This window comes from Apaloderma vittatum, unplaced genomic scaffold (assembly GCF_000703405.1).
Source record: "Apaloderma vittatum isolate BGI_N311 unplaced genomic scaffold, ASM70340v1 scaffold10061, whole genome shotgun sequence".
In the NCBI taxonomy this organism is placed as follows: Eukaryota; Metazoa; Chordata; class Aves; order Trogoniformes; family Trogonidae; genus Apaloderma; species Apaloderma vittatum.
Genome location: NW_009699616.1, coordinates 81,765 through 108,007, shown reverse-complemented (window position 1 = coordinate 108,007; position 26,243 = coordinate 81,765). Strand labels below are relative to the sequence as shown.

The following is a 26,243-nucleotide window of genomic DNA, read 5'->3' as shown; positions in this document are numbered from 1 at the left end:
GTGACCCAAAATTACGCACATATTTATTATATAGGTAAGGCTTTTCTAATTATTGTAATTTGGACCTTTTTGTTTTATATAGGAATAAGCTATTAAATATTCCCTTAAAATAAACCTATAAGAGGCTAGAGAATGAACATCGAAAAGTACGTGATGGTGTGAAATAAGGGCCAGAATTAGTTTGGGCTACATCTACCGAACTTCGTTTCGTCCTACCCCACACTGAGCCTGAGGGAGGGCTGCTGGGGAGTTCCTTTGGCTGCATCTGTGCTGGAACAGTACTAGTGAAGTTGAGGGAAGAGAAGTCCTATCAGCCAGAGATATCTTGATGTGCACAGATGTGCATGGATAGACTTAGTTCTCTTAGAAAAGCTGAGTATCTAGCTAAGCAGAAGTTGTTGGGTATGATGTAGCCATTAAAGATATTTTAAATGTGTAAATTATGAAGCTGCAGAGGAGTTAGTTAGTAAGATATGAAAAGGCAGAGGTGACTAGGAGTCACAGAATTAAACACTTCAGCCTGGATCAGGAAAAACTTATTGTCAGTTTAAGCTGTAGAGTAATGTGACGTCTTTCTGTGAACATGTACAAGTAGTCTGAGGAATGAAGTCTAATGCGTCATACCTGCTGGGACAATTTGCTGTATCAGGGTGTGGAACAGATGACCAGGTGTATACTTGCCTGGAATATTCTCATCTTTTGAAGGTTTTTGGTTTGGTTTTCTCAGTCAGCATCTGTATTTTGAGTCTCCAAGTTGCTCTTTTTAACTGAGTGAAAATTTTGAGCAGCTTTACTTTTAAATCCAAGTTTATAAACATTTCTGCATAGAGAAAGTGGGGAATTTTAAAATGGAGTAGGAAGAGTAATATTGGATAGAAGTTGGGATTTGCAATATGATTGGAAGCTTTTGCCTGTTGGCACTGAGGTTACCCATAATTGTTCTTAAAAGATAAATTATCTCTGTCTCTGATAATCCTAATCGTTAGTGCAAAGCTTGGCACTGCCAGCAGAGATATGAAAGGTGTAGTGCAGAAGAAGGCTGAAAGAGTCTTTCATCTCTGCCATACCTTGCCAAGGGCTTACTCTACATGCAAATTCATCAGCTCTTCAATTGTGGAGCATTTATATATCCTGGAAACGGTAAAATCTGGTAGTTAATTGCTCTCTGCGCTCAGGGGGTCATTTTCCAGTGGAGGAATCTGCAGGATAGGACTATAGTGGCTGGTGTTGCTATGGCATTAATAAATAGGTAGGGGAATGTTCTGCAGAAGGATATGAAAGCTTTGTTGATTGATTCTTTTCCTACCTCCTCTGTCTTAGGAAGAACCAGCCTGGCTAATCTTTTTTATGAAAACAGCATGACTAATGTTTTCTTGCTGAACAGATATACTGGATAAGATTTTTTTATTGCTTTTGTTTTCAGCTGTTATTTACAGGATCAATAAAAGTGATTTTCCAATTCAAGGATCATTTTTTTACCAACAAACTGCATAGTCTCTAAGGTCAAAATATTGGATCTGCGCCTTTTCAGAACAAGTTAATTTTAAAATGATAAGTTGTTTCCAGTTCAGAATTAGTTTTTCGATGAGAAAGGAGGAATGCATCTGGACAAAACACCTTGTGGAGGAGAGAGATTACCTCAGAACAACATCATCACAAACTGCCTAGAGATGCTTTTATCTTCTTTTCTCTACCCAATGATCACTTAACTATACACAATAATTTAATGACAAATGCAATATAATAACAAAATGCAGAACTGTTTTGTTATAGCCCTGGTTCAGTTACTACTGAAGTCTGTGCAAATACACTTGTGGACTTTACTGGGCATTGACTGGTGCCTTCCGTAATACTTTATGACCGTTGTGACCATAGAGAAGATTATTTCATGCCATTGTGGCAGCATTCCAGGCCGACAGCAAATGTGTTCAGGCATATAAGTTCAAATGCCATTCATTCCTTTGGCACAGTTATTATAGATGCTTATGCGTACACACATATTTTAATAGTCTTTACGTTCCTCCCCTCTGCATTTACCCCATTGCACACTCAAGATAGGAGTCTCCATTCTAAAAGGCCTTTCACTATGAGACTTCTGCAGTTCTGTCTGTATGGTTGGGGTAGGGTACAGCTTTAAATGAGTAAAATCATGCAGATATCATTTTATAAGCAGGACCCCACACCCACTATCAGTATGAATGTTGCAGGTTAAGAACAAAATAGCCAAGTAATATTCTTCTACTGGAATCACTACAAACGAACTTTACATGCCAGAAAACTTGCTTAGATATGCAGATTTTTATTTTTTTTTAAATGCAGTTTTTTAGATCAAACTCAACCCTTCCCAGGCCGCAGAGCATCACCAACCATAAGCAACATCTCTCTACTCTTCCTGTAGTCTAATAAAGACTAGGGGCTTTGGGATTATTACCTATAAAAAACCACAGTCTGTGGAAGTCCATGTAAAAATCAAATGCCATTAACTTTGAAAAGGTTTGGTTTTGGACCTAAAATACTGTAAATAATCATGTTCCATTTTTCTCAGGGTCTACACACCCCTGCATTTTATTCCTCAAGAAAGAAAAAGACATACATGCTTCATGATTCCCCCTTCCTCTTCTATATGTGGCATGTGGAGCTAAAAAAGAAGAAGGTTCATTGATTTTTTTATTGTTGGCGGTTTTTTTAGACAGAATAATTTGATGATGAAGTTTTCTTAAAAAAATTGAAATAAAAGATCTTTTTCTTTACCATGATTTGGGTAAAGTTTTCATTTTTTAGATAATAAATTGTTTATAAAGTTCCAGTAAGAATCTGGCTTTTGGATGGCTGTGTTGCTGACGAGAGCTACTGGCAATAGAGGCCTCTAACACTCAACTGATTTATTAAAAGAATAATAGGAACAGATGTTTTCAATTCATAAAATGTATCGAGTAAATGGTACATCCACTTGTTATTTCAATTCCTTTGAATTTTAGTGAACTCGTTTGGGGCTGGGTTTTCAAAAGGGCTTAGCCCACTGTCACCTCATTGTTCTCAATATAAACTGATGGATGATGAACGTGTTTGAAAACCGCAGCTTTTTGTGCCTAAAGGGGAGCTGGTAACTACTGATGCTTCTAAAAATCTGGCCCGTGTTTCTGATGAGTGAATACTGATCATTATAGAGGATTCATACATGCAATCTCTGAGTAATACCCTGCATTTGGCTGTGATTGTATATATGATGACTTCTTACTTTACTATTGCGCTAGGCACTTTAATTTAAATTATGCTAATAATGTAGGATTAACTGTGGATTATGATTCTAGCATTTACTGTCATGCAAACAGAGGAACCAGTTCTTTTGCTCCTACAGCCTCTTTCTCCTTTCTCATCCAGGTGTATAGTAATTTGTGCTCAACACTGGCCTCAGATTTTGTTGAGGTTTTTTTTTTTTTTAAACTGGTGCAGTTGTTTAGGGAAAGGGATTTGTTAAAAACTAGAAAAAGAAGAGACTGGGATCTTTTTATCTTCTGATGCCACATTTATATGGTGCTAGAATGATTTCCTGAAAACAGTGATTTGAATGGGCTCTTGCCAGCATTGGACAGTGAGCAATTCTGGTTTTGCCTTCATTCCTCTGTGGTGGGACAGGCTACATGTATTTTGCTTTTGCACTCTTGGCTCAAACACGTATTTGGAAAAACTAGTGCTAGAAGGTTATATTAAAGTCCTTATAAAGGGCGAAGAATAAATAATACATGCAACAGGACTGAGATATTATGTTGGTCCTTGCTAGAGGAAATAGCAGGAGGCCAATGCTGTTGCTGTCTCCAGTGCCGAAAAAAGCTCTGTTGAAGTTGCTGTTCCTGAAGCCCAACCTCTCCAGAGACCTCTTCCACTCCCAAATTGCAGATGTGCTGGAAACATGAATGTGCCTCGTTATGTTTGCACTTGTTCCATTGTGTAGCGACCTCAGATGGTAGTGGCATGCAGCCTGTTTGCATTAGTGCCTTGCTGTACAATTCATCTGTATTCCTTCAAATCCCTCATTTGTTGCATTTTTTTGTAGAGTGCTTGATATTTCTGGTGGCTTTGTGTTGTAGTATCAGTCTAAAATTTGCCTTTTTTCTCTTTTTCCCTCCAGCTGATATTATTTCTACAGTTGAGTTCAACCACACTGGAGAACTGCTGGCTACTGGTGACAAGGGTGGTCGGGTTGTTATATTCCAAAGGGAACCTGAGGTATGTGAGTTGCAAATGTAGTCCTTAATGACTTGCTAAAACTTGGCCTTATTTTTAACACTTTAATTGGATCGTAGCTATCAAACATGTTTATAACCTCAAGGTTTGGTAAAACAGAATATCCTCTTTTCAGAGAGGAAGTGAAAGAGGGTGAGGATTTTTTACTCGGAAGTTTACTATCCCAAACAAAAATGCTTCAGAGCTCCAAAACTGTAGGCTAAGAAAAAAAGAAGGTTGTTTTTGTTTTACTTCTACATTGTTTTAATAGCTTTTGCCTGTTCCATGGAACCACTCCATTTAAAACAATACTCTTATACCTTTGTTTCACTTCTAAGTTTAGTCCATGTGCAGTGTCCTTTGTGGCAAGCTTTCCTGAATAATTGACATTTCTTCAAAAATTCTGCCTTTTATTAAATGTTGCTTCAATACTTACAGGAAATTTAATTCCTGTAGAAATAAATCCATCAATATCATGTTTTAAATAAGAAATTAAATTACACTTTCAATATTTTTATATTTATAAGGCTACTTATACACCTTTCCTAAGAGATAGAGATATATTACCATCATAAACCACATGTTTTTGTTGTTCTTATTTCCATAGAGTAAAAATGAGCCTTACAATCAGGGGGAGTACAATGTTTACAGCACTTTCCAGAGCCATGAACCTGAATTTGATTATCTGAAGAGCTTGGAGATAGAAGAAAAAATAAACAAGATCAAGTGGTTACCACAGCAAAATGCAGCTCACTCACTTTTATCGACAAATGGTAAGATAGATGAAACTATACAGGACATATCAGCCTTTTGCTCTTGTGCATTTTAATGCTGACTGGATATATTTGTTCATTTTAATCTACTGTTTTAGCAATTTTCTTCTGGGCTTTACGGAAGTAGTGATACTGACTCTGTTATTTATGTATTTTATTCATAGTCATAGGGTTTTTCTTACTGAGTATCCATGGACATTTGGAGAGCTATCCATTTTAGCTATTAACGTGCAGTACTACCCTGAAATAAATTTTATGACAAAGGCGTCACCTTACTCAGCAGCTGTGTTTCACTAGTTATTGGAATTTTTTCTACTATGTTTGTCATACGTTTTTTTCTTTGTAGATGTGTAAATGAATGTAGATGTGAGAGATGAATTTTTTTTTTTTTTCATTCATTATCATCAGAATGGTTTATTTAAGTTCTAAAGTTACACAAATCTTTGGAAGGCAGTAGGAATAATAATAGGATATTGATACTGACTCATCTTTCTAACATGTGTAAGGCCTATTGATCAAAAAATGCAGTATTATTGCTAAGAGGGGATATGCAGATGTGATGTGGAAAAAGAAACTGAATGGAGCCTAAAATGTGCAAGTGTCAAATAGGAATCATTTGGACACCCACAACCTGTAGTACTGCTGGTGATGCACGAGACAAAAATACCTAATTTAAAATCTTAGATCTCATTGTAATCAGAAAATATTTTTTTTGTTGTAGAAGTTTAAGCATAATTGGGCATTGCTGATAAAAAAAAAAAGAAGTGTAATCTCACTATTGGGAATGGATGCTTTAGGGCAAAGTTATTACTTCTAGTTAAAATTTATAGCATTAAATAATATTTACAGTAATTCACAGTAGATAGCAAATTATTTTATGTTTTGTAGTCTGTTTTCCTTATAGTTGTCTTTTGACTTTTTAGGGGCACTGTTGCATTATTTGAAATGAAACATATCCGTTATAGCTAGGTGATTTGTGCTAATTAATGATTAGTCAGCTAATTAACAAAGTTCAGGAGTTTACTTCTGCTGTTCTCTCTAAGCCAAAATGTCCCTTCGTAGGTAACTGTAACTAAGAATGAATTCTTCCATGATACAAAAGCTAATTATTAAAAGTAAACCTCTCCCTTTTCATTTTAAAGTATATTTTTGGAAACACTAAGGAATCCAGCCAAGTCCTCAGATCTTCTGCTTTTACACTCGGCCTAATAGACCTTCATATCAGTTTTCTGGCTGATATTATCATGGTCTTAGTGTTGTTATGGGTTAATCCAGTTGCAGCCAACACTGAGCAAGCCTAGAACATGGCAAAATACTTTGGTCTCTGTTTTTCCCCCTTCTTAATTCTGGAGCGTCCTGGCAGACCTCTTTATGGTGACAAGAACAGAAGCGATGCCACTAGAGGAGCCTTTGGAGATTGGCTTTGAATTACGAATCATTTTTGTGTGCCAAGGAGGATTCTTAGCTTCCTGGCATCGCAGCTTTGAAGTCTGAAAGTTGACTTCTTGGCATATTCTTACAGGTAGTTTTAACGTCAGGGTAGAGAAGGCCCACACTGAATTCCTTGCAATCTCACAATCACAAGTCACTGGCACTATATCAGTTCTGTGCCTCTAAAGAGGGATCACAGTATTTTCCCCAGCTTGGAGAGAATGAAGTCATTACCTTTCACATGTCCTCATATGGGGCAGGTCATGGAAACATCCTGAGTACTGATTTATATTTACTGATTTCTGAGCCTCTGGTAGCTTAGGATCTAAAGCACAGTTTTGGTCAGAAGAATAAGAACTGTGAAACAGCATCCCTGCTTTCCGCAGGCACAGGTGGGCAGTGCCCTTTGAATTTGCTGGAAGGAGCATCTCTTTGTTAGAAAACACGAGGGGAGAGTCCGTCTAAATCTCACCCTCAATATATGAGACTTGACAGGTCTGCACCTGCCCAAATCTGTTTCTGTCCTTCTAAGGGAGACTTTTGTCTGAGGCTGTTTCTGCACAGGTCACCTCTCTCAGAGGGGGATCTTGGTTCCTTTCCAGTTCATGTGTTACCAGCAAGTCGTCAGCTGAGTTTTGATTGCAGTGTTTTAATTAATGGAGGCAGAAGGAAACCACTAAGGGTTTTGAATCCCACTGTGGATTTGCAGTGTTTGCAGTTAGCAAGTTTCTGGTTTATGCTGTAAACTGAAGTGATTTTGTACTATAATAATAAATTATTAGGATTCATTGGTATCTTTTGTACCAGAATATATTGGGGCCACTTTCGATGTGAGCTACATCGGGTAGATCAGAATTTAGCCCATACAGATCCTTTCATCTGAGGATTTCAGACTGCTTGTCAAACATTAATTAATTTAAACTTCACAATACCCTGGAGCCTGAATGAATACTGAACCTTACGGAGATGTTTCTGTATTTTGCAAAATAAAAGCATGCTTAGACTTTCTAGGGAGTTTTTAAAGTCCAGAGGCAGATGAAGGAGAAAACCAACACATGTGGTACCCTTAACCATTAATAGTTTTCCTCAAGAAAGGGATAGGCTTGTCAATAGATGTTAAGTCTAACAATGGAAAATTGTTTGTGTTTTTTCCTATAATTCATTTTAGAATTGCTATATTTATAAATTTTTTAATAGATAAGCAGGAACATGTTATTTACATGTAATAATCCCAAATGCATGACATGACCTATATATGGTTTTACTAATTAATTAATGTGATTGATACAAATGAAATGTATTGAATATTTAAATGGGGCTTTTTAGTGGCAAATTGGACTAACCTCTCATTCTGTATATTTTTGTTGCTTGGAAATTAGTGTATCAATATCATTAGGAGATGCATAATAGTGAAAACAGAATAGTGGAGGGATTGATTTTGAAATAAAAACCGGCAAAATTAAAGTTGGTATAGAAATGGAAATTGATTCATGTATTCATATATTCTGCCTTTAAAATGATTTATACTAGCATTTGAAAGAAGTATTTGGATCAGCCACACTGGGGCAAGAATTATGCTCTGCTACGCACTTGAGGAAAGAGGGGTAGCGGAAGAAGGTGGGATAAAATGATGGCAGCTGAAGTGCAGTTTTAGGAAAAGCTTTGGCTGCTCCATGAACAGATGAGCAAAACAACCATTAGAAGCTTGGGGACAGATTTTTTTTCAGAAGAGTTGGCATTAATTTTTCAGCCTAAGGTTTGTTGGGTTTGGCAGGTTGAGTGGACGATCAACATTAGGGAAATTGGGAGCTTCTGCTGCTACAGAAACAAGGACAAACTCCATCTGAAATGTTTAAAACTTCTATTTGTTGGCTTCAGAGGCTCTTTGCTAAACAAGGGGGATCCTTATTCTACCATCATATGCTTCACCCATCATGAAAAAGAGGAGATTAGGTTTAATTCTATTCCATGTAAGAAAAGTGTATTTTTCTCCACCCTCACAGCACAATTCCCTCGTGGTTATTTCTCAGCTGCTTTTCCTTAGGAGGGAGAAATGTCTCATTTTTCACACATCCTTACATTTGTTCTATCTCCTGATGTTACATCAACACAACACTACCCATATCAGTGGTCTGTCTACTCCAAGCTCTTCTTGTGCTTTTTATAAGTAACCTAGCAAACTGGTTTAATATCAAGATTATTTCCTTGCAAAGTTAAGTTGTCAGACTGATCTTCAGCAGTGAGCACTGAATGTTTCTGGTGTGTTCCACCAGCAGCGTGTGCTCTACATGCTCGACATGAACTATCAGGTGCCAGAAACATCCAACTCGGTTTGAAGGTCTGGAATGTGCTTTATGAATATATTTTTCTGTTGGAGACATTTTCTGCATGTCCAAAATTCACACTGTTGCAGCGTGGAACTTGCCTAAACCAAGATGTAGAAACCACATTCAGAATTCCTATGCTGACAGTTGTTTGTCATTTCTTTTAAAGATAAAACGATCAAGTTATGGAAAATTACTGAAAGAGATAAGAGACCAGAGGGGTACAACTTAAAAGATGAAGAAGGAAAACTTAAAGATCTTTCTACAGTAACATCACTGCAGGTAAGCTTCTGTCTTTGTCCAAAATCTATCTTTTTTCTGTACAAAGAAGGTAGTCATGGGTGCTAACTCAGTTAAAGGTTTAAATGTGTACCTTATGTTAAACATATATATGATTATTCTCATTGAAATTTTAGCTGATTGACATCGGTCTTGAATCTGTCACAGATTTTAAAGTCACAAATGCTTTATGGTATAGTGACCAACACAAATACATTTAGAGAGTTTATGTCAGTTTTATTCTTCCTGATAAAATTTTCTCATTGTGACTTCACATGCTTTCACTCTGGATTCTTTAGCCTGGTGTGCTGGAAGCGTTTTACTTGTAATTAGTATTAAACAGTGTTCTAATATCATTCAGAGCAACTGCGTTAAAGACAGTACACCAAATTTCAGTCTCATCTTTATTTCAGTAGTATAAAAGAATTATCTCCTGTCGGAAGAGTGGGTTTCGGAGTACTCTGTGCAGAATGTGAGATTCTGCATTGCTGAACAGGTGCAGTCATGGAACTGATATAAGTGTGTATGATAATGTAATAGATTTTTGCTCTCAGACTTTAATGGCCAAATCCACTCCACGTGTTTTGGCAAAGGAAGTGGCTGAAAGTTAGAACTGGAAGACTGTGTTGTATAAAGACTGCTGTTTCTTTATTTTTAAAATCAAACAAGCATCCCTCACCTCGAAAACGAACAAATGCTGCCTATAAAATAGCCTCCAAAGTTTAAAGATGACTGTGTTAATGGAATATTCAGCTATTGTGTATGATTAGGCAAACAAAACTATTTCAAGTTGCTTATAGTCTGAGAATTCAAAGGTTGAGCAAACTATTATTTTTTTAGTAGTAAGCTAAACTCAAAGCTTTAACTCTCTGTGTTCCTCTTCAAACCATCTTATGGATTGATGTATGATGATAGATTGTTTCTGATGCGTGTTTAGCAACGTCACGTAGCCCCGATCTTGGACCACAGCCTTACAGTGTTTGATGTTTTACCAAAAGAATTATAAAATCATAGAGCCATAGAGTGTTGAGTTGGAAGGGACCTTAAAGATCATCTAGTTCCAACCTCACTGCCTTGGGCAAGGACACCTTCCATATACAATAGGGAATAAATTGACGGTGTCTACTTATTGAAGCATGACATTGAAGTGACGCACAGGGAAATAATGAGGGTGCAATGATGAGTGATAATCTATGGTCTTGGCTTTCTGGGAGTATGTGTGTATGTACGGTATGTCAATACACATGTTGGGTTTGTTTTGCAAGACTTTGTTTATTATGTTTTACTGAGATTATAGCCTTTACACCACTTGACTTTTTTGAAAGAGAGGCATCAAGTAGCAAAACAAGTACTCTAAGTGGTTTACAACTAACAGCAAACTCCTCAGTAGTAGGACTTTATTGCTTGTCAGAGCCAGAACCTCCTGCATGTGGGATAATAGCTCCTGCTGTGGGACTGGCCTGTTCCGTGGCAGCTGCCAGTGCCTCCCTTCCCACAGGCCAGGCTTTCCAGAGCCTCCCTTCCCATAGTCCAGGCTTTCCGTGGTTCTGCCTAGCTCTCCATGGCTCTCCTGTTACTCCCTTCTTCCTTGGCAGGGATGCCCTTGCCCAGCAGTTATTCATCCATGGAGAAATTCAGCTTGCAAACTCTGTTGAGAGCTTCTATATCGTCACAGTCCTTGAATGCTTGCTCTCTGTTGAAACTCATATCATACTAGCAAAAAATATTTTAAATCTTACTCTCTTTCTGATTTGTATTTTGTATTGTTTTTTTTTTGGCAGGTGCCTGTATTGAAACCTATGGATTTGATGGTAGAAGTCACTCCCCGGAGAATCTTTGCTAATGGTCACACCTATCATGTCAACTCAATATCCGTCAACAGTGACTGTGAGACATACATGTCAGCGGATGATCTCAGGATTAACCTCTGGCACTTAGCAATCACAGATAGGAGCTTCAGTATCCTTTATTATGGTTCTTCGCTCGCTTTTGATAGTATCAATGGGCCTTAAGAGAGCTGTTCTAAAATAGTTTTCCTGCAGACTTTAAAATATATCTTTCCTTATCAGAATCCTTGCAGTGCTTGTAGGAGAAAATGCTCAGGTATCATAAGAGATAGCTAAAAAAAAAAATCAGGGAATTGCAAAAATCAGGGAATTTTATGTGAAAAATAAGCTTTGAGGTTGGTTAATGATGAGTAAATAGGAAACTGATACCAGCTGTATGGTAACTACCCACCTGACTAGAATGCTTTGTGTTGTTATTCACTGAAGATATTTTGTGCTGAGCTACTCCACCTCGTTTTGCTGAGAGGTCAGTCCCTACCCTAACTGTGCCCCTGTTCTCCATCATCCTTCTTCCCAGAATGCTTCCTAATGCCTGAGATGTGCATGGTTTGGGGGTAAGGCTCAGCTGCTTTGTGTGAGTTGTTGTCGCTGTGATTAATGCGGTCATTGCTGCATCAAGTGCTGGCAGCATCCTGAAAGCTGTCTTGTGGGATCTCATCTGAGAGGCTGCCCTTTGCTCTGCAGCAGGGTGGCTTGGAGGAGGAGTGAAAGAAAATGTAGCCAAGAAAAGTGATTTGCTGTGTTTTGCAGAACGTAAAAGGACCAGTAAGAAGAGAAATAGGTTATGGGCCCAGCTCAGAGTGTTGTATTCCTTTGGTGATTTGTTTTTAAGTATTTCAAAATGAGTTAGAAGAATATTTCTCTGTGGATTTTTATGAGGGATTATTGGACGCCCAATGAAGTTGTCCTACTTGGGGCACAATCCTAAAAGTAAGGACCAATGTGACAAGTAGTTCTCTCTGTCTCTGGTGATTGTATTTCTTCCCTCATAGGCCAGATCATCTTTGGAGCTTAAGCTATGCTTTGTTATTGTCACAGGAAACATTCTTATTAAATCAAACAACTTTTAGTGTCCTTAAGTGTCCTTTAGTGTCCTTTGCAGGATCAAGCAGCATGTGCCTTTACCTGGGAATTGTAGGGAATGTTGCCTCTGTTTGTTCCCGAACTCATATTTACTATCTTAGAATAGTAGAATCATAGAATCACAGAATGGCCTAGGCTGCAAGGGACCTTAGAGATCATCTAATCCAACCTCCCTGTCACGGGCAGGGATGCCTCTCAACTAGATCAGGCTACTCAAGGCTCTGTCCAACTTTGCCTTGACCACCTCCAGGGAGGGGCCAGCCACAACTTCTCTGGACAATTTCTTGCAGACTCTTGCCACCCTTGTACTGAAGAATTTTTTCCTAAGATTCAATCTGAATTTGTTTTCGTTTAGCTTAAATCCGTTTCCCCTTGTCCTGTCGGTGAACACTTTTGGAAAAAGTCCCTCTCCAGCCTTCCTGTAGGCTTCCTTCACGTATTGGAAGGCAGCTATAAGTTCTCCCCGCAGTCTTGTCTCTTCAAGACTGAACAATTGCAGCTCCCGCAGCCTGTCCTCGTAGCAGAGGTACTTCAGTCCCTGGATCATCTTTGTGGCCCTCCTCTGAACATGATCCAACAGAGCTATGTCCCTCTTGTGGTGGGGGCACCAGAACTGGACGCAATATTCGAGGTGGGGTCTCACAAGAGCAGAGTAAAGGGGGAGAATCACCTCTCTTGACCTGCTGACCACGCTTCTCTTGATGCATCCCAGGATGTGGTTGGCCTTCTGGGCTGCATGAGCGCACTGACAGCTCATCTTTCACTGTTCTAGATTAAACAAGCTAAATAGTGCCCTCTTTAATATGACTACTTATATAGGACCAATTTATATGTGTTTCTTCAAAGTCTGGCTGTGTCTGCCTTCAATATCCAAGCAACTGCACTTCCATTCTTTAGCAAGAGAGAACAGGGTGGGAAATTTTTCTGACAGCACGCCTATATGGAATAGCAGTGTGGTTCCTGACAGTGTCCACCTCACTGTAGCTTCACCTTCCAGTCTTGTCTCTGTCCTGGACACTTTTATATGTGAATACTGTGTGTTGTCCTCTTTCTTCTAAAGCACAGTGGTGAGTCAGACCAAGCATAGCAATCTCTGTATGTCTGTGTATGATAACCAGATCATGTTCTAGAATACTTATGAAAGATAAGTCTTGCTTTTGGCAATCCCTTTTATTGTGCTAAAAACTGTTTTATGAACTATGGATTGCCAAAAGAAATGTTCCTGACAAATTTCAAAACCCCAAATAGTTATAGTTCACAAGGACAACATGAGTTTTTATTAAGTCATTTGCCACACTAAGAGCTTACTAACAGAAATATCAGCCCAAACTGAATTTTTAAACCCCAAATGTTTGTAAATCCTTGAAAAGAAAAGGCATACTATGGGAGTATTGATACAATCAGAACAAAAATATCGTGAATATGGTAATGTAAAACAGTCCTTAGCATTTATGCAGTACTTTTACTTTCACATTCTTTATATATGTTGATAAATGTATCCTGAAAAGAAATTAAGGGTTTGGTAGACAGATGGGTTTGTCTATTTTGTGGGTGAGGAAATCAAGGCAGATAATTTAAAGAAGCTTCTTACAAAAACTGTAATTTTCATAGCCCTGATTAAATAGCATTTAATTTCCCTTTTGTATGAAAACACCTGTATGCAGGCTTCAGAAGCGCTTGGCCTCCAGTGATGTTGTAAATTCTAGCAATATACTAGGAAAGAGATGAAAACCAGACTTAGTCTTACAGTCTTAACTACTACTACTATATGTCTTGATGGAACAGCATGGATAGCAAAATTATTTGAGACTGAATAAGCATTTAGAATATTACTGCTTCTCCTGTATGTTCAACTGTTATATTCAGTGACAGCTATGTGGACTCTGTTTCAAACAGTAGCACAGTTCTATTGTTGAATATTTACTGATAAAAAGTGTTTTAGAGTTTCTGATTGTATCATTGATTTAACTCTGAAAACATTTATAGTGGCACGCTCAATATCTGAGTATGCTGTAAGAGTGATGACAAGTGTGTTTCTGAATTTTAGGATAGGGAGCTTTTCCTCTATCTGAGACAGTGACTTTGGGATACTTATGTAAATGACTTTGGGATAACTGGATACCTACCCTGGATTTGGATACAGATATTGCTGCTTCTTTTAAATGCACATGAATGAACTTCTGAGAGGACTATGATGAGAGAGTTTTGGCAGTGATCGGAGACAACACTGGGTCTTGATTAGTGCTAGGGCCTGGATACTGATTCATGTTCAAGACAGTGCACCGAGCCGAATATGCTGTATCCACTTCTGTTTCAAGTAATATAAGCTGTATATGTAGTCAGTTGTCCAAACCAGATCACCAGGCGGATTAATTTTACTTAATTCTTTGATAAACAGAAAAGTTGAGATAGGTGTCCCCAAAGAAGATGAGATAGTTACAGAATATTCTCATATTGGGGAATAAACTGTGAGACAATGATAACTGGAAGAAGGAATTGAGTACTTTAAACCTGCATCAGTCTTTTCACAGGTATCTTTTTGTCATACAGAGCGCTGTAAGTCCTTATAATATTGCAGGGGCATATTTTCCACTGAATTTCAACATCTTGTCCCATAAAGAAACCTCATTTCTGTCCTACAGAAAACCCAGTTACATAAAACTCTTCTGGAAATAGATGAGCTTCTGATAAAAACCTGGTGTGCTGGTTGCGGTCAGGACTAGTCATCTTAAGATGAAAATATTCTGCTGAGCAAACAGTTTAAATTATAAATGAGTGTTTCTGGGCTTGGGGCCTTCTGCAACGCGCTTGGAGGGACAGGCAGGAGGAGGCTCAGGCAGTTTTAAAAATGCTTGCTTTGCATCTTTTTACTAGATACAAAATGGAAATTGAACATCTTGCTGTTTTACATGCAAGGCTTGATTCCTTGAAATACATGTTTAAAACAATAAATAGAAAACATTTGGATTTGAAGTGGCATTTGTTAATAAGGAATCTGGCACTGATATGTGTTTATCTTCCTACTTTCCCTCAGAGGCAGCACTGCTATGTATAATGAACTACAATCTGTTTACCCAAGAGGCTGGTTGTGACAATGACACAAACAAATACAGTGGTAGAGTTTCTGGATGTTCAGCTCATGTTTGAACATCTTTACAAACTGCATGGGAAGTGCTGGGGAAAGAATGGATTAGCAGCAGTGTGCTAGGGTGTTTTTCAAGTAACATACTGTGTCTTGCAGAATTTTATTTGAGAGCACTGAGAAATGTTCATTTTTTGAAAATGAAGAGTCAAAGCAATGCAGATCTTAAGTTAATTCTCTTTCTGTCTCCTTTGGAAAATATTTTAAATTAGCTTTGCAGAATTTGACCAGAATATTTGCCTTAAGTAAAACCTTAGGCAAATAAAAACACAATTGGTTTTCTGGTTTTCTTTTGTATTAGCATAAACACTAACCAGGGTAAAAAACAGACAGGTGAGTTTTATGCTATGGCTGTGTAAATTTTCCTGAGGAATGTACAAGATTTCTATACATTGCTTCGCACTTGCAAGCAGATTTGCTCAGTATCATTTGAGCAGGAGGAAACAAGGGAGAGGAGGATATGAGAGAAGAGGATGGTCAGCTGGTAAATGCACGTAAAGGCTTTGTGTGTTTGGTTATGTTGCAGAGAATCAGAGTCAATGTCCTTAATTATGGATGATGTTCTTCACTAGAAAAGAAGTGAGGTAAAGGTTGTTTTATTTGTTAATGTTCAGTCTGAAATGGCTTAGCAGGGTTGCCCATAGATTAAGCCTTTAGATAAGTCATCTTGGGTGTAGTGAATGAGAAAGCAGGACTGCTGGAAGCATACTGATAAGGCATACTTCACATCAGCAGCAATCTTTGGACTATCTAGCTGCACTAAATATTCTTTATGAGAATGTATTTGGATTGCTCGCAGAACTACGTAGCTCATAGCACTTGAACTTCCTTCATTTCCTGGTAGCACACTATTTCACTCTAGAGGCTGTCATGGCATTGCTATGGAAACAGCATCCCTGTTTCCAGCATGTACTCATCTTGAGACTCATCTTGACTAAAATACTCATCTCTCAGTCAGATCAATATAGTCCAGGGTTATCCTGTTTTAATAAAAAATTCCTTCTTCTCTGTCCCCAAAGGGTTAAGCTAATTAGCAAATCACCATAGGGCCTTCTTGCAGTCTAATGTATTCCAATATTTGAAGCATATCGTGGATAGTCAGATCATTAGGCACAGTATCTTGGGGAAAATAATTTACTTAAGAAGTAAATAACAGAAGAGAAAAGTAGAAAAGCCAAAGCAACATGGTGCGCTTACGGAGAGCAAGTCTGTGGCAGCCCATTGTGCACCTGAGTACAGTGCATATATGGGGCGTAGATAGTGCTCTGGGAGCAGCCCCCAGGCTGGGGAAGATTGCTAGCCTTGCAAAATTCCTGTTACCTGCCTCAGTGCTAGGCATTTAAATGCTAAACCGAAAGCAAACCTGCAGTATTCTCTTGGCATTTGTGGAGCTGTAGGCTGGCACGTTTATGCCTTTGAGTGGGATAAGGCTGTTTCTATAAAAATCCCTCAGCCAGGATGACTGTGCACAAGCTGTGTGCACGAGGATGCATTTTCTGCACTCCTGAAGACATGCCTTCACCGTGTGAGAACCTGCTGCCACCCCCACTCGCAGCACTGTTTTCCTCACGCGTACTTTCTGTCTGGGGAGATGTCAGACATTATTTCTCTTCTTTTGAAAGCTCTTTAATACATTTTAGCACTTCCTTTTCTGTCAAGAAAGGTTCTGCCAATGTGTATCATGTATTTCAAAGGAATGTGTTATACCTGGAGGCATATTCTAGCTGAGTTGCTACTAGCAACATTTGAGTAGCTTTTCCTCAAATTTGTGGTGTTCTTTTCTTTACTTCCCAGTCTTTCCTTCTCCCACGTGCTTTCTCTCTGTCTCTCTCCCTGTTAAAGGAGAATGAAGATGTCTGCAAAGCTAAAATCAGGTCTGAAGTCAGAAGTACAGGATTACAGAGGTATTATGTACCCTGTTTTAATGCTTTGGCCAGCTCTTCTAAAGTGTGACTATTGAGAAATGGTTACTTTGCTTTTCCAATTAAAACACTCCTATGTGAACACCTGAGGGAGGAAGAAAAAAAAGCTGTTTTCAACAAGCTGATTAGATTCTGGATTGATGTAATGCACTCTTTAGTCTCTTTTTCATCAGGGGAATACTGGTCTTCTAGTAAAAATAAGAGTTGACAGTAGTAAAAATAAAGATTTTTACACCTAACTAACTCACATCTGAGTACTGTTAACTGGGGTTTTTTTGTGCATTTTGGTAAATGTTGAATTGTACTCTAATTTGAGGTAGTTTAACCAGAAATGCTGACAAAAAGATCCAGTGCCCTAACTTGCAAAGCCATGGGGAAGAACAGTATGTAGAGAAAAAAAGGCTTAAAAATAAGAAAGAAGAAAATCTATTCCATGAAACTCATGGATACACAAAATTCACACCAAATATCAACACTTGTCTGTTAGATTCTTTACTGCATTGTAAACTGGTCATAACAGAGATCATTCCTCCTTTGTATTACTGAAGTGCTTGACATGCTTTAACACAAATATTTTGCAGTAAAAATATTTAAAAATAATTGTAATAAAATTTTTAGTTTAGTCCCACTTTATACTTAATTAAACAAAGACTGATAGAGCCAGGTAGGTTTGCTGCTGTTTTAACCCACAATCTGAATGTTGCCCGATGAGATCCCCCTTTCCATTGCTTCCATCAAATCCTGCTGGATGATAAAGTAGCAAACTGCTTGGGAGAGAGAAATCCCGTAAAAAGGTAACAGAGATGAAGAAATGGTAGGAAAATGGTTTTGTTTTGGAAAAATATAAATCAGTGTATCTTTGCACCACGGAGAGCTGTTAACTGCCAAAATGCAGTGGAATGGAGTTTCACTGAGCACCAACAGAAGTATTTTGCTAGATGTCACTTGCTTTAATGGATAAACAATTTAGTGGTTTTTAAAAAAATATGTGATTATTCTAACCTTACAAAAGGTAATCAGGAGCAAAAACTTTGTTATCCACTGAAAGGAATCTTTACATCGCCAGTGCTTAGCATTGAGTCATTTGATTATGAATTTGGGAAAAGAGTTGTAGTACCTAAGCCTACTTATCTGTCCCAAGAATTTTCCAATTAAGTTAGTCTTATCTGAATAAATGGAAAAGTTTTTCATTTGAAAAATTATTATATTAGGTGGAAATTCATGGTTATCCATTTATCAATGATTAGTGATTAATTTAAGGTTGCTTTTAAGTGATCTGATTTTTAAAACTTTGCAAAATGAGTTTCCATTGACCTTGCCTGTTAACTTTTGGATTTGAAGTCTTTAAGCTTAGAGCATTTGTGAGTTAAAACCAAGTTATTATCACAGAATGTCAGGGGTTGGAAGGGACCTCGAAAGATCATCTAGTCCAGCCCCCCTGCCAGAGCAGGATCCCCAAGGAAAGCCACACAGGAATGCGTCCAGGCAGGTTTTGAAGGTCTGCAGAGAAGGAGGCTCCACAATCTCCCTGGGCAGCCTGTGCCAGTGCTCTGTCACCCTCACAGCGAAAAAGTTTTTCCTAATATTTTTGTGGAACCTCCTGTGTTCCAGCTTGTACCCATTGCCCCTTGTCCTGTCATTGGACGTCACTGGAAAGAGCCTGGCTCCATCCTCCTGACACTCCCCCTTGACATACTTATAAACAGTTATGAGGTTATCCCTCAGCCTCCTCCTCTCCAAGCTGAAGAGACCCAGCTCCTTCAGCCTTTCCTCATAAGGGAGATGTTCCACTCCCTTCAGCACCTTTGTGGCTCTGTGCTGGACTCTCTCCAGCAGGTCAGTTCCCTGTCTCTCTTGAGCTGAGGGGCCCAGAACTGGACACAATATTCCAGATGTGGCCTCACCAGGGCAGAGCAGAGGGGCAGGAGGACTTCTCTCAACCTACTGGCTACTCCCCTTCTAATCCACCCCAGCATGCCATTGGCCTTCTTGGCCACGAGGGCACATTGCTGGCTCATGGTCATCCTGCTGTCCACTAGAACCCCCAGGTCCCTTTCTCCTATGCTGCTCTCCAGCAGGTCAGTCCCCAACCTATACTGGCACATGGGGTTATTCTTTCCCAGGTGCAAAACTCTGCGCTTGACCTTGTTGAACTTCATAAGATGAAATTACTGGTGCAACTGTAGATACCGAATCACCCGATAACTTGAGGATCATTTACACTGGTGTAGTTCAGTGTTTAGTTTTGCTAAGATGTAATTTATAGGTGAGCAGCAGGTACTGTAGTTTTTATATAGTGCTTGTTCCTAATGCTGAGTATTCCTGTGTTGGCAAAGCACCCTATGCATGAGTGGCAACAGATCATAGGTCACATACTGAGGCTCAGCAATAGGAATAAACTCCAGCGTAAGGCTTATAAACTACTGCTGATGGGACCTCAAGTGCTATCCTGTTTATATATGGGATAGTGCTTAAAGGTTTTTAAGAGAATTGTTGAAATTTTGAAAAACGGTCTCTCATTTCTGGAAGGAGTCTGTGCATTCAGGGGGCCAGTTAGCTCAGTCAGTTGAGCGTAGCGCTAACAACGCTAAGGTCGCGGGTTTGTTCCTGTTCGGTCCCCATGTGTTACCTGATCTAGTCGAGAGGTGGCGTCCCTGGCGGCAGGGAGGCTGGATTAAAATGATCGCTAAGGTCCCTTCCAGCTTAGGCCATTCTATGATTAAGTAGTGTAAACAGTTCATACCATCTCTTTCAGATGCCCCAGAAAACAGTTATAAACTGATAAAGTTCTGAGTTTAGGGTGGTCTGAGATGTCTGTCTTATCTGACTAAAGTTTTCATTTTTTTCCATATTGACTTAAAGCTTAACAAATACATGAATTTTACAAATGATTGCCTGAGTTGGTCTCTTCCACACAGTATCTGTGGCTTTTTTGATGGGTATTGTGGACCTGGAAAAGCAAGTGTGACTATTTGATTTGACTACAGTAGTTATTGAAAAGGAAAGAAGGGTGCTGTAAAAGTGAAGTACATGTACATCATTTCTTGTCTGAAGTGCTGACCCACACAAATTCTGATACTTTCCTTTTGTTTTCCTTTTGATGGACTTATTCAGAAGTAAATCCTTTATTGCATGGAAGTGAAAAACACTTGGTGTTTTCTTTAGTTGTTGTGAGGACTTCCTCATTGTGCTGAGAAGATAATGGAATCTGAAACAAACCCCACTGGAAATAAAGATACAGATTTATAATCAGGTGGGTTTAGAATACCTTGAATTTCCAAATTTGATACAGAGAAGTCAATATCATGCTGTTGCATTATCCTAAGACAGTCCAAGAGCTAGAAAGGTTACTGAGCTTTTGTTAGCCAACTTAAGAGTTAAAGTAAATTTAATCAGTATTTTCGGAGACAAAAAAAGTATAGTGAAATGTATTTTGACTAATTTTATATATTTTTGTGCTTCAATTTGCATTTACTTTATATAATGTTTGTAACATTAAGCTTCAAACTGTGAAGTTTAAATAACCACTTTATTTTAGAATATTAACTACATGGCATACCTTACCTATGTGTACAAGAAAAGCTACGCAGAGTTCCAATGTCAAAATTGTGTATACACTGTAAAAAGAATATTTTAATATACATTAAACTGGAGAAAGACAGCTCATAACAGATTAAACCCCACTCATCATTTTAATGGAACTGTTAAGCAGTATTACTAGATACTAATGATGAAATAAAGCCTGAATTTTCTTTTAACCGCTTGAGATTCTGTAGGGGTCCACCCTAATTGAGTGTGTAATACTAGATAAATAATAATTAAGAAGAATATAAAAGGAAGAGAGAATTCTCTGAGTGTTAGTCTAGGGATCATGCTGGCTGTGTGGTTGTGTAATTAAACAATGCATCAGGCACCTGTTCTTTGTGGCATTAAGATTTTTAAGCTTTAAATAAAATATCTCATGTGACCATCAGAATAAGGATTTTAGAAATGTGATAGCTGAGAAAGTCCTTTCATATGTATTTTTGCTGCCTGTTGGGAGGAATGCAGTGGGGATTCTTTTATTAAAGTCACACAATAAGTGTTTTTAGGGTCAATCGAGGGATAGAATTAGTAAATAAGTAAATATATGTAGCTATAAGTCAAAGAAATTTTTTACAATGAGGGTGATGAAACATGGGAACAGGTTGCCCAGAGAGGTGGTGGAAGCCCCGTCCCTGGAGACATTCAAGGTCAGGCTTGATGGGGCTCTGAGCAACCTGAGCTAGTGAAAGATGTCCCACCTCACTGCAGGGGGATTGGACTGGGTAACCTTTAAGAGTCCCTTCCAGCCCAAACTGATTTATGATTCTTTGATCTTCTCTGAAATGTACGGAATCCCAATAGGAAATGGAGCCTCTCATGAACTCTCATGAACTTTTTTTTGTAAAAAACCCTCTGTGTTTCCCCAATGCAAAGTGCCAAGAGAGAACTACATCTCTAGGATCACCTAAATGACTTTTATCGTGTAGACACTAATATAGATACAGTTTCCACAACAGACATTGAACTGATTCTTCTGCTTCTGTTGAGGTAAAACTACGTCCAGTTTGGAGACAACGTTATTTCTGATGTGTTTATCATTTATTGTAGAATATCTTCACTGAGTTTGGTTTTTAAGCTTTTCAGAGCATGAACAGTTGTGTGTTTATATGTCATCTCATGTACATTGCAGTCTTCGTAAGTAACTGCTGTAATTCAAATAATAGATAAAAATTATAGCAGTAAGGCTGTGTGAATAGGAACTGTAAGGACCTTAAGGATGATTTGTTTTCCAGAAGTACAGAAAAGTGTCAGCATCTTTTAGGAGACTTTTAAGTCCAGATTTAGGGAGCTCTGAAAACCATGAATAAATTTACAGAAGTGGTCTTTTAAAACTTTGATTCATTTTATTTCTTGCCAGAGGACGCTTTATGATCCTTGTCAGAAACAACTGCTTTTTAACTATTCTTGTTGCCTTAAATTGACTCACATCTCAGGAATTTGACTATCAGCAAGTCAGAGAGAACTGGATGACAGAGCATGTCTGATATCACTCCTTTGGCTATCCCAGCTAGTTAAACAGTGGTTTAGCACTGAATCACTGTCTGAGACCCTCCTGCCATAACAGCTGCAATGTACAGTGTACGCTGTGGTGAAAGCAAGCAGCACGTGGCTGGATTGTCAGATATCAGTGTCTTCAGGGCATGGGGTCGAGCTATGGAAATATTCCCTATCTAACTGTCCTCCAAAAATAAATAAATTGGAAGAGTTATGCCTGGCTATGAAAAACTAATTATAGCTGAGGCCTTTGCATTCTTGGCAAAGACCAGGCTTTTCCTTTTTGTGGAGTTGCTTTTTAAGAAGTTAATTTAAGGTGATTTGAGCATAGCTATAGCCTTGAGATAATTACTGCACTGCAGATTTACTGTTTAATAAAAATATTAATTTGCTAATCAGAATACATAATTTTCTGACTTATCACTCTAGTCCATACGCAACTGGAATGAATAAATATGTGATTACGTTATCCTTTTAATGGATTTCTTAATCTAACCCTCTGTCTTCTCTAATGCAGTTGTCTTCAAATAAGACCCATACCTTATTTCATTGCTGCAGAGGTAAGGAAAAACATAGCCTGAGGCATTAAAATACTCTTGGCTTTAAAACTCTGTATGCAAAAAAAGGAAAAAGAAAATTGAGTGGAGTTGCAGCAAATGATAAAGAATAGTGTGAAATCCTGAGCCTTTAAAAACCACTTTAGAACTCTTTAATAGTACAATAAAGAACACAACTGGGATTTCACTGTATTAACGTATTTGTAGAGTGATCTAGGCAACACAACCATAGCAGGTATTTAGAATTTTACAATAGGTGCAAAGATGTCTTTTCACAGATTGCCCTAGAGCCAATTGCTTTCCAATTTAATTGGGACTGTAGCAAATATTTTATACCACGAGTGCACTTTAAAATATCATAATCTCAAGCTTTCTCAGGTTTATTGCTATTAAAGAGAGAAAAGAGCACTTAGTAGAACTGAAATGAATGTTAGCGTCACCACCATGTTTCCTCTTTCACCCTAGTGGTTTATGCCATTAGAATTTTCAGGTTTTATCTGGTGTCTGAGATCCTTAGCAAAGAGAGGCTTGGGAACTATAGCAAGGAGTATTAAATTACAGGTAAAGATCCACGTCACGGAGCTGATAGACGACTAAGTAGCACTCTTATTTTAATGTAATGTGGCTGCAGTCAATGAAGTTATTCCTGTGAAAATGGCTAACAGGATTCATTCCAAGATTTATTGTCTTACTAATTTTATTTCTTCAGTTGATGAGTTTTAATCAGTATGGTGTCATTGTGGAAGCTTTTAAATTGCATGCTTCTGTTTCCCTCTGGATTAATTTCCCACTGAAGCATTTTAAAAATGAGCCATTCTCTGTTGTCACAAGTGCAGGTGGTGTATCCAACTTGAAAAACATGTATTATGAATTTATTGAAAGTTAGACAAAAAACCCACTTACACAGTTCTAGGTACAATTATACGAAAAGATAATGTATAAATAATTTAATCAGCTCTGCCAGAGGGGAGAATTCTCTTAAATGAGTCTAATTATTCTCATTCCCATGTGAGTTTGGACTTGAAATTAACCTTGCAAAGCACAATCGTTCACAGAGTATTAACATGAAGAAAAAGAAACTATAGCTTGCTTTGCTCATTGGCTGAAATTTTTTAGCCTGAGTATTCCATACAAGAATAGGGATATCATAAAAGCACTTGCATGGTCATCTCGGCTGTTGTAAAGCTTCCAGTCTGTACTTCTGTGTTCTGTTCAAATCTTTAAAACCTGAGACCATGGAAGCTTTTCTCACTATCGAAGTAGCCCGGGTACTTCTCATTAATGTAGATATTTCTCTAGGGAGTTGAGTCTGTTCAGGCTGGAAATGAGAAGGCTCCAGGGAGACCTTATAGTGGCCTTCCAGTACCTGAAGGGGGCTACAGGAAAACTGTTTACAAGAGGGACTGTTTACAAGAGTGTGCAGTGACAGGAGAAGGGGCAATGGTTTTAAACTAGAGCAGAGTATATTTAGATTAGATGTTAGGAAGAAGTTCTTCAATATGAGTGTGGTGAGACACTGGAACGGGTTGTTCAGCGAAGTTGTGGATGCCTCATGCCTGTAAGCGGTGTTACAGATGTCCCTGCTTGCTATAGGGAGGTTGGACTAGATGACCTTTAAAGGTCCCTTCCAGCCCAACACACTGTATGATTCTGTGATTCTCTCCGTGTTGTAGATCAGACTGGATGAGGCTTTGAGCAACCTGGTCTACTGGGAGGCATCCCTGCCCTTGACAGGGCAGTTGGAACTAGATGATCTTTAAGGTCCCTTCCTACTCTATGATTCTATGATTTCTCTCTGTTGTTTGGCAAGGACTGCACTTTAGTAGTGCCATCACACATGTAATTGCAGTAGTTAAGGGAGGTCACTTTAAGGGCTTTTGCCATAAAAATGCTCTCTGTACATAAAGGCAATATTAACTTTAACAAAGTTACAACACCAGGGTTAAGAATAAATCTATTCTGACTGTTTTCATGCTGACTACAAGCTATGTGACTTGTCTGGAATCAATGTTCTGAAAGCACATCAAGCAAAGAAACCGGCATACAGCTGTGAATATTGAACCCCTTTGCCTTTGGGAGTAATCTTGGTGCTTCAAACTCCCAGCATCCATATTTTTCTGCAGTGCCCAGAGACCAAGCTGATAGGCACTTTTGTAAATCTTTTGACGTAAGTTAAGCAACTAGATGATAAGTTCTGCCAAAAACTTTTAAGCAGGATTTTTGTATAATTAAATGTAGATGATTTGGAAACCTTTCACTACAGAGTTTCTCATGAGGACTGAATCTGCTCCTTATTTTCACTTTCACATTGCTCGTGTTCAGGGATATCTGGGCAGTGCAAAGTTAGTTGCAGTCAGAAATATCATCATAAATTCTAAATGTAAATCCTTATTAGTATTTTTAAAATACCCATTTCTCAGAAATATCTGGGTATTTTTAAAGATAGTTTTATTTGACTACTTCCATAACAAACACAAATGTTTGAAGGTGAGTGTGTTGTGCTCTAGAGGACACTTCTATCTAGCTATATTTTGCAAAAAAATGAGTCCTTCGTGACTTGATTTGTAACTTCAGTTAAAATATGTAATTACTCTACTCTGCTGGGGTACAAATACTGCTGTAATGGGGTTTTCTGAAAAGTATATGGAAGAATAAATTGCATGTAGGTAAAGAAATTTTTTATCCCCACTAAAATGCTCTAAAGAGTCTGTAGCCTCCAGCTGGAAGTTCTGTGCCTGCCTTTTAATAGGCAGATCTTCCTTAGCTGCATGGGATTTTAATAATTATCAAGAAGAAATTCCTTGATGGTATTGCCTGTTAGTGCATAGTTTATTCATTAAAAAAAAAGAAAAAGTTATTTTATCTCTTCTTTCCAAGTTATGTGGGAAACAATCCTTAGCTACTTTTAAGATGAAGTTCAGGAGGTTATGGATGTTGTCTTTTCTGTACTAGCAGGGGCAAGATTCGAAAAACCAAGATCCCTCTCTGTTCTCTTATTTTAAACATCTCATTGATTTCAGGAAGACAAGTTTGTAAATGCTGAGGTGATATTGCTTTAGTTTATAATTTGTTCTTGCCTTATTTTGTTGAATGTTGCATTCTTTTATTGGAACCCTTGCTAGTGTGCAATATGTGGGGCAACTTACCACAACTACATACAAGAATACTGCCTGGGAAAAGTTGAGCTAGGTGACTTAGTGGGCCTGTGTACCTGAGGCTCTTCAGGTATTTTTTTAATGTTCCAAATGTAATGTTAAGCATCTCACAATAGTTTCAGCTGAATAATAATTGATCAATTAATATGCAAATATATCAACTAAATATGATCTTGCAACCTTTCAGTGATTGGGTACTGTACACAGAAAAATGCAGATGTGCATTTATAAAGGCAGATCTTCCTCTGTTGACTCGCTTAATTTTTCTCTCAGCTGTGTATAGGCAGATAATGATTCCTTTGCTCTTGAAAATTTAAACGTGCATATGGTATGTGACTGTGTCTACAGATGAAAATGCGAATATTCTGTTCTAAAAAACAAGCTGAAAATTCAGTTCTTAAATACATTAAAATTTTCCAGTATCCAC

General features: G+C 38.3%; 1 protein-coding gene across 1 annotated transcript in view; it reads left to right on the top strand.

Moving 5' to 3' along the window:
• Nucleotides 1–1,751: 1,751 nt before the first annotated feature.
• PPP2R2C (protein phosphatase 2, regulatory subunit B, gamma) overlaps nucleotides 1,752–26,243 on the top strand; it is a 58,586-nt gene continuing 34,094 nt past the window's right edge. Inside the window, exons 1-5 of the mRNA XM_009878461.1 lie at nucleotides 1,752–1,761; nucleotides 4,130–4,227; nucleotides 4,832–4,997; nucleotides 8,922–9,034; nucleotides 10,813–10,990. Of these exons, the coding sequence (XP_009876763.1) occupies nucleotides 1,752–1,761; nucleotides 4,130–4,227; nucleotides 4,832–4,997; nucleotides 8,922–9,034; nucleotides 10,813–10,990 (565 nt within the window). The remainder of the gene's footprint in view (nucleotides 1,762–4,129; nucleotides 4,228–4,831; nucleotides 4,998–8,921; nucleotides 9,035–10,812; nucleotides 10,991–26,243) is intronic.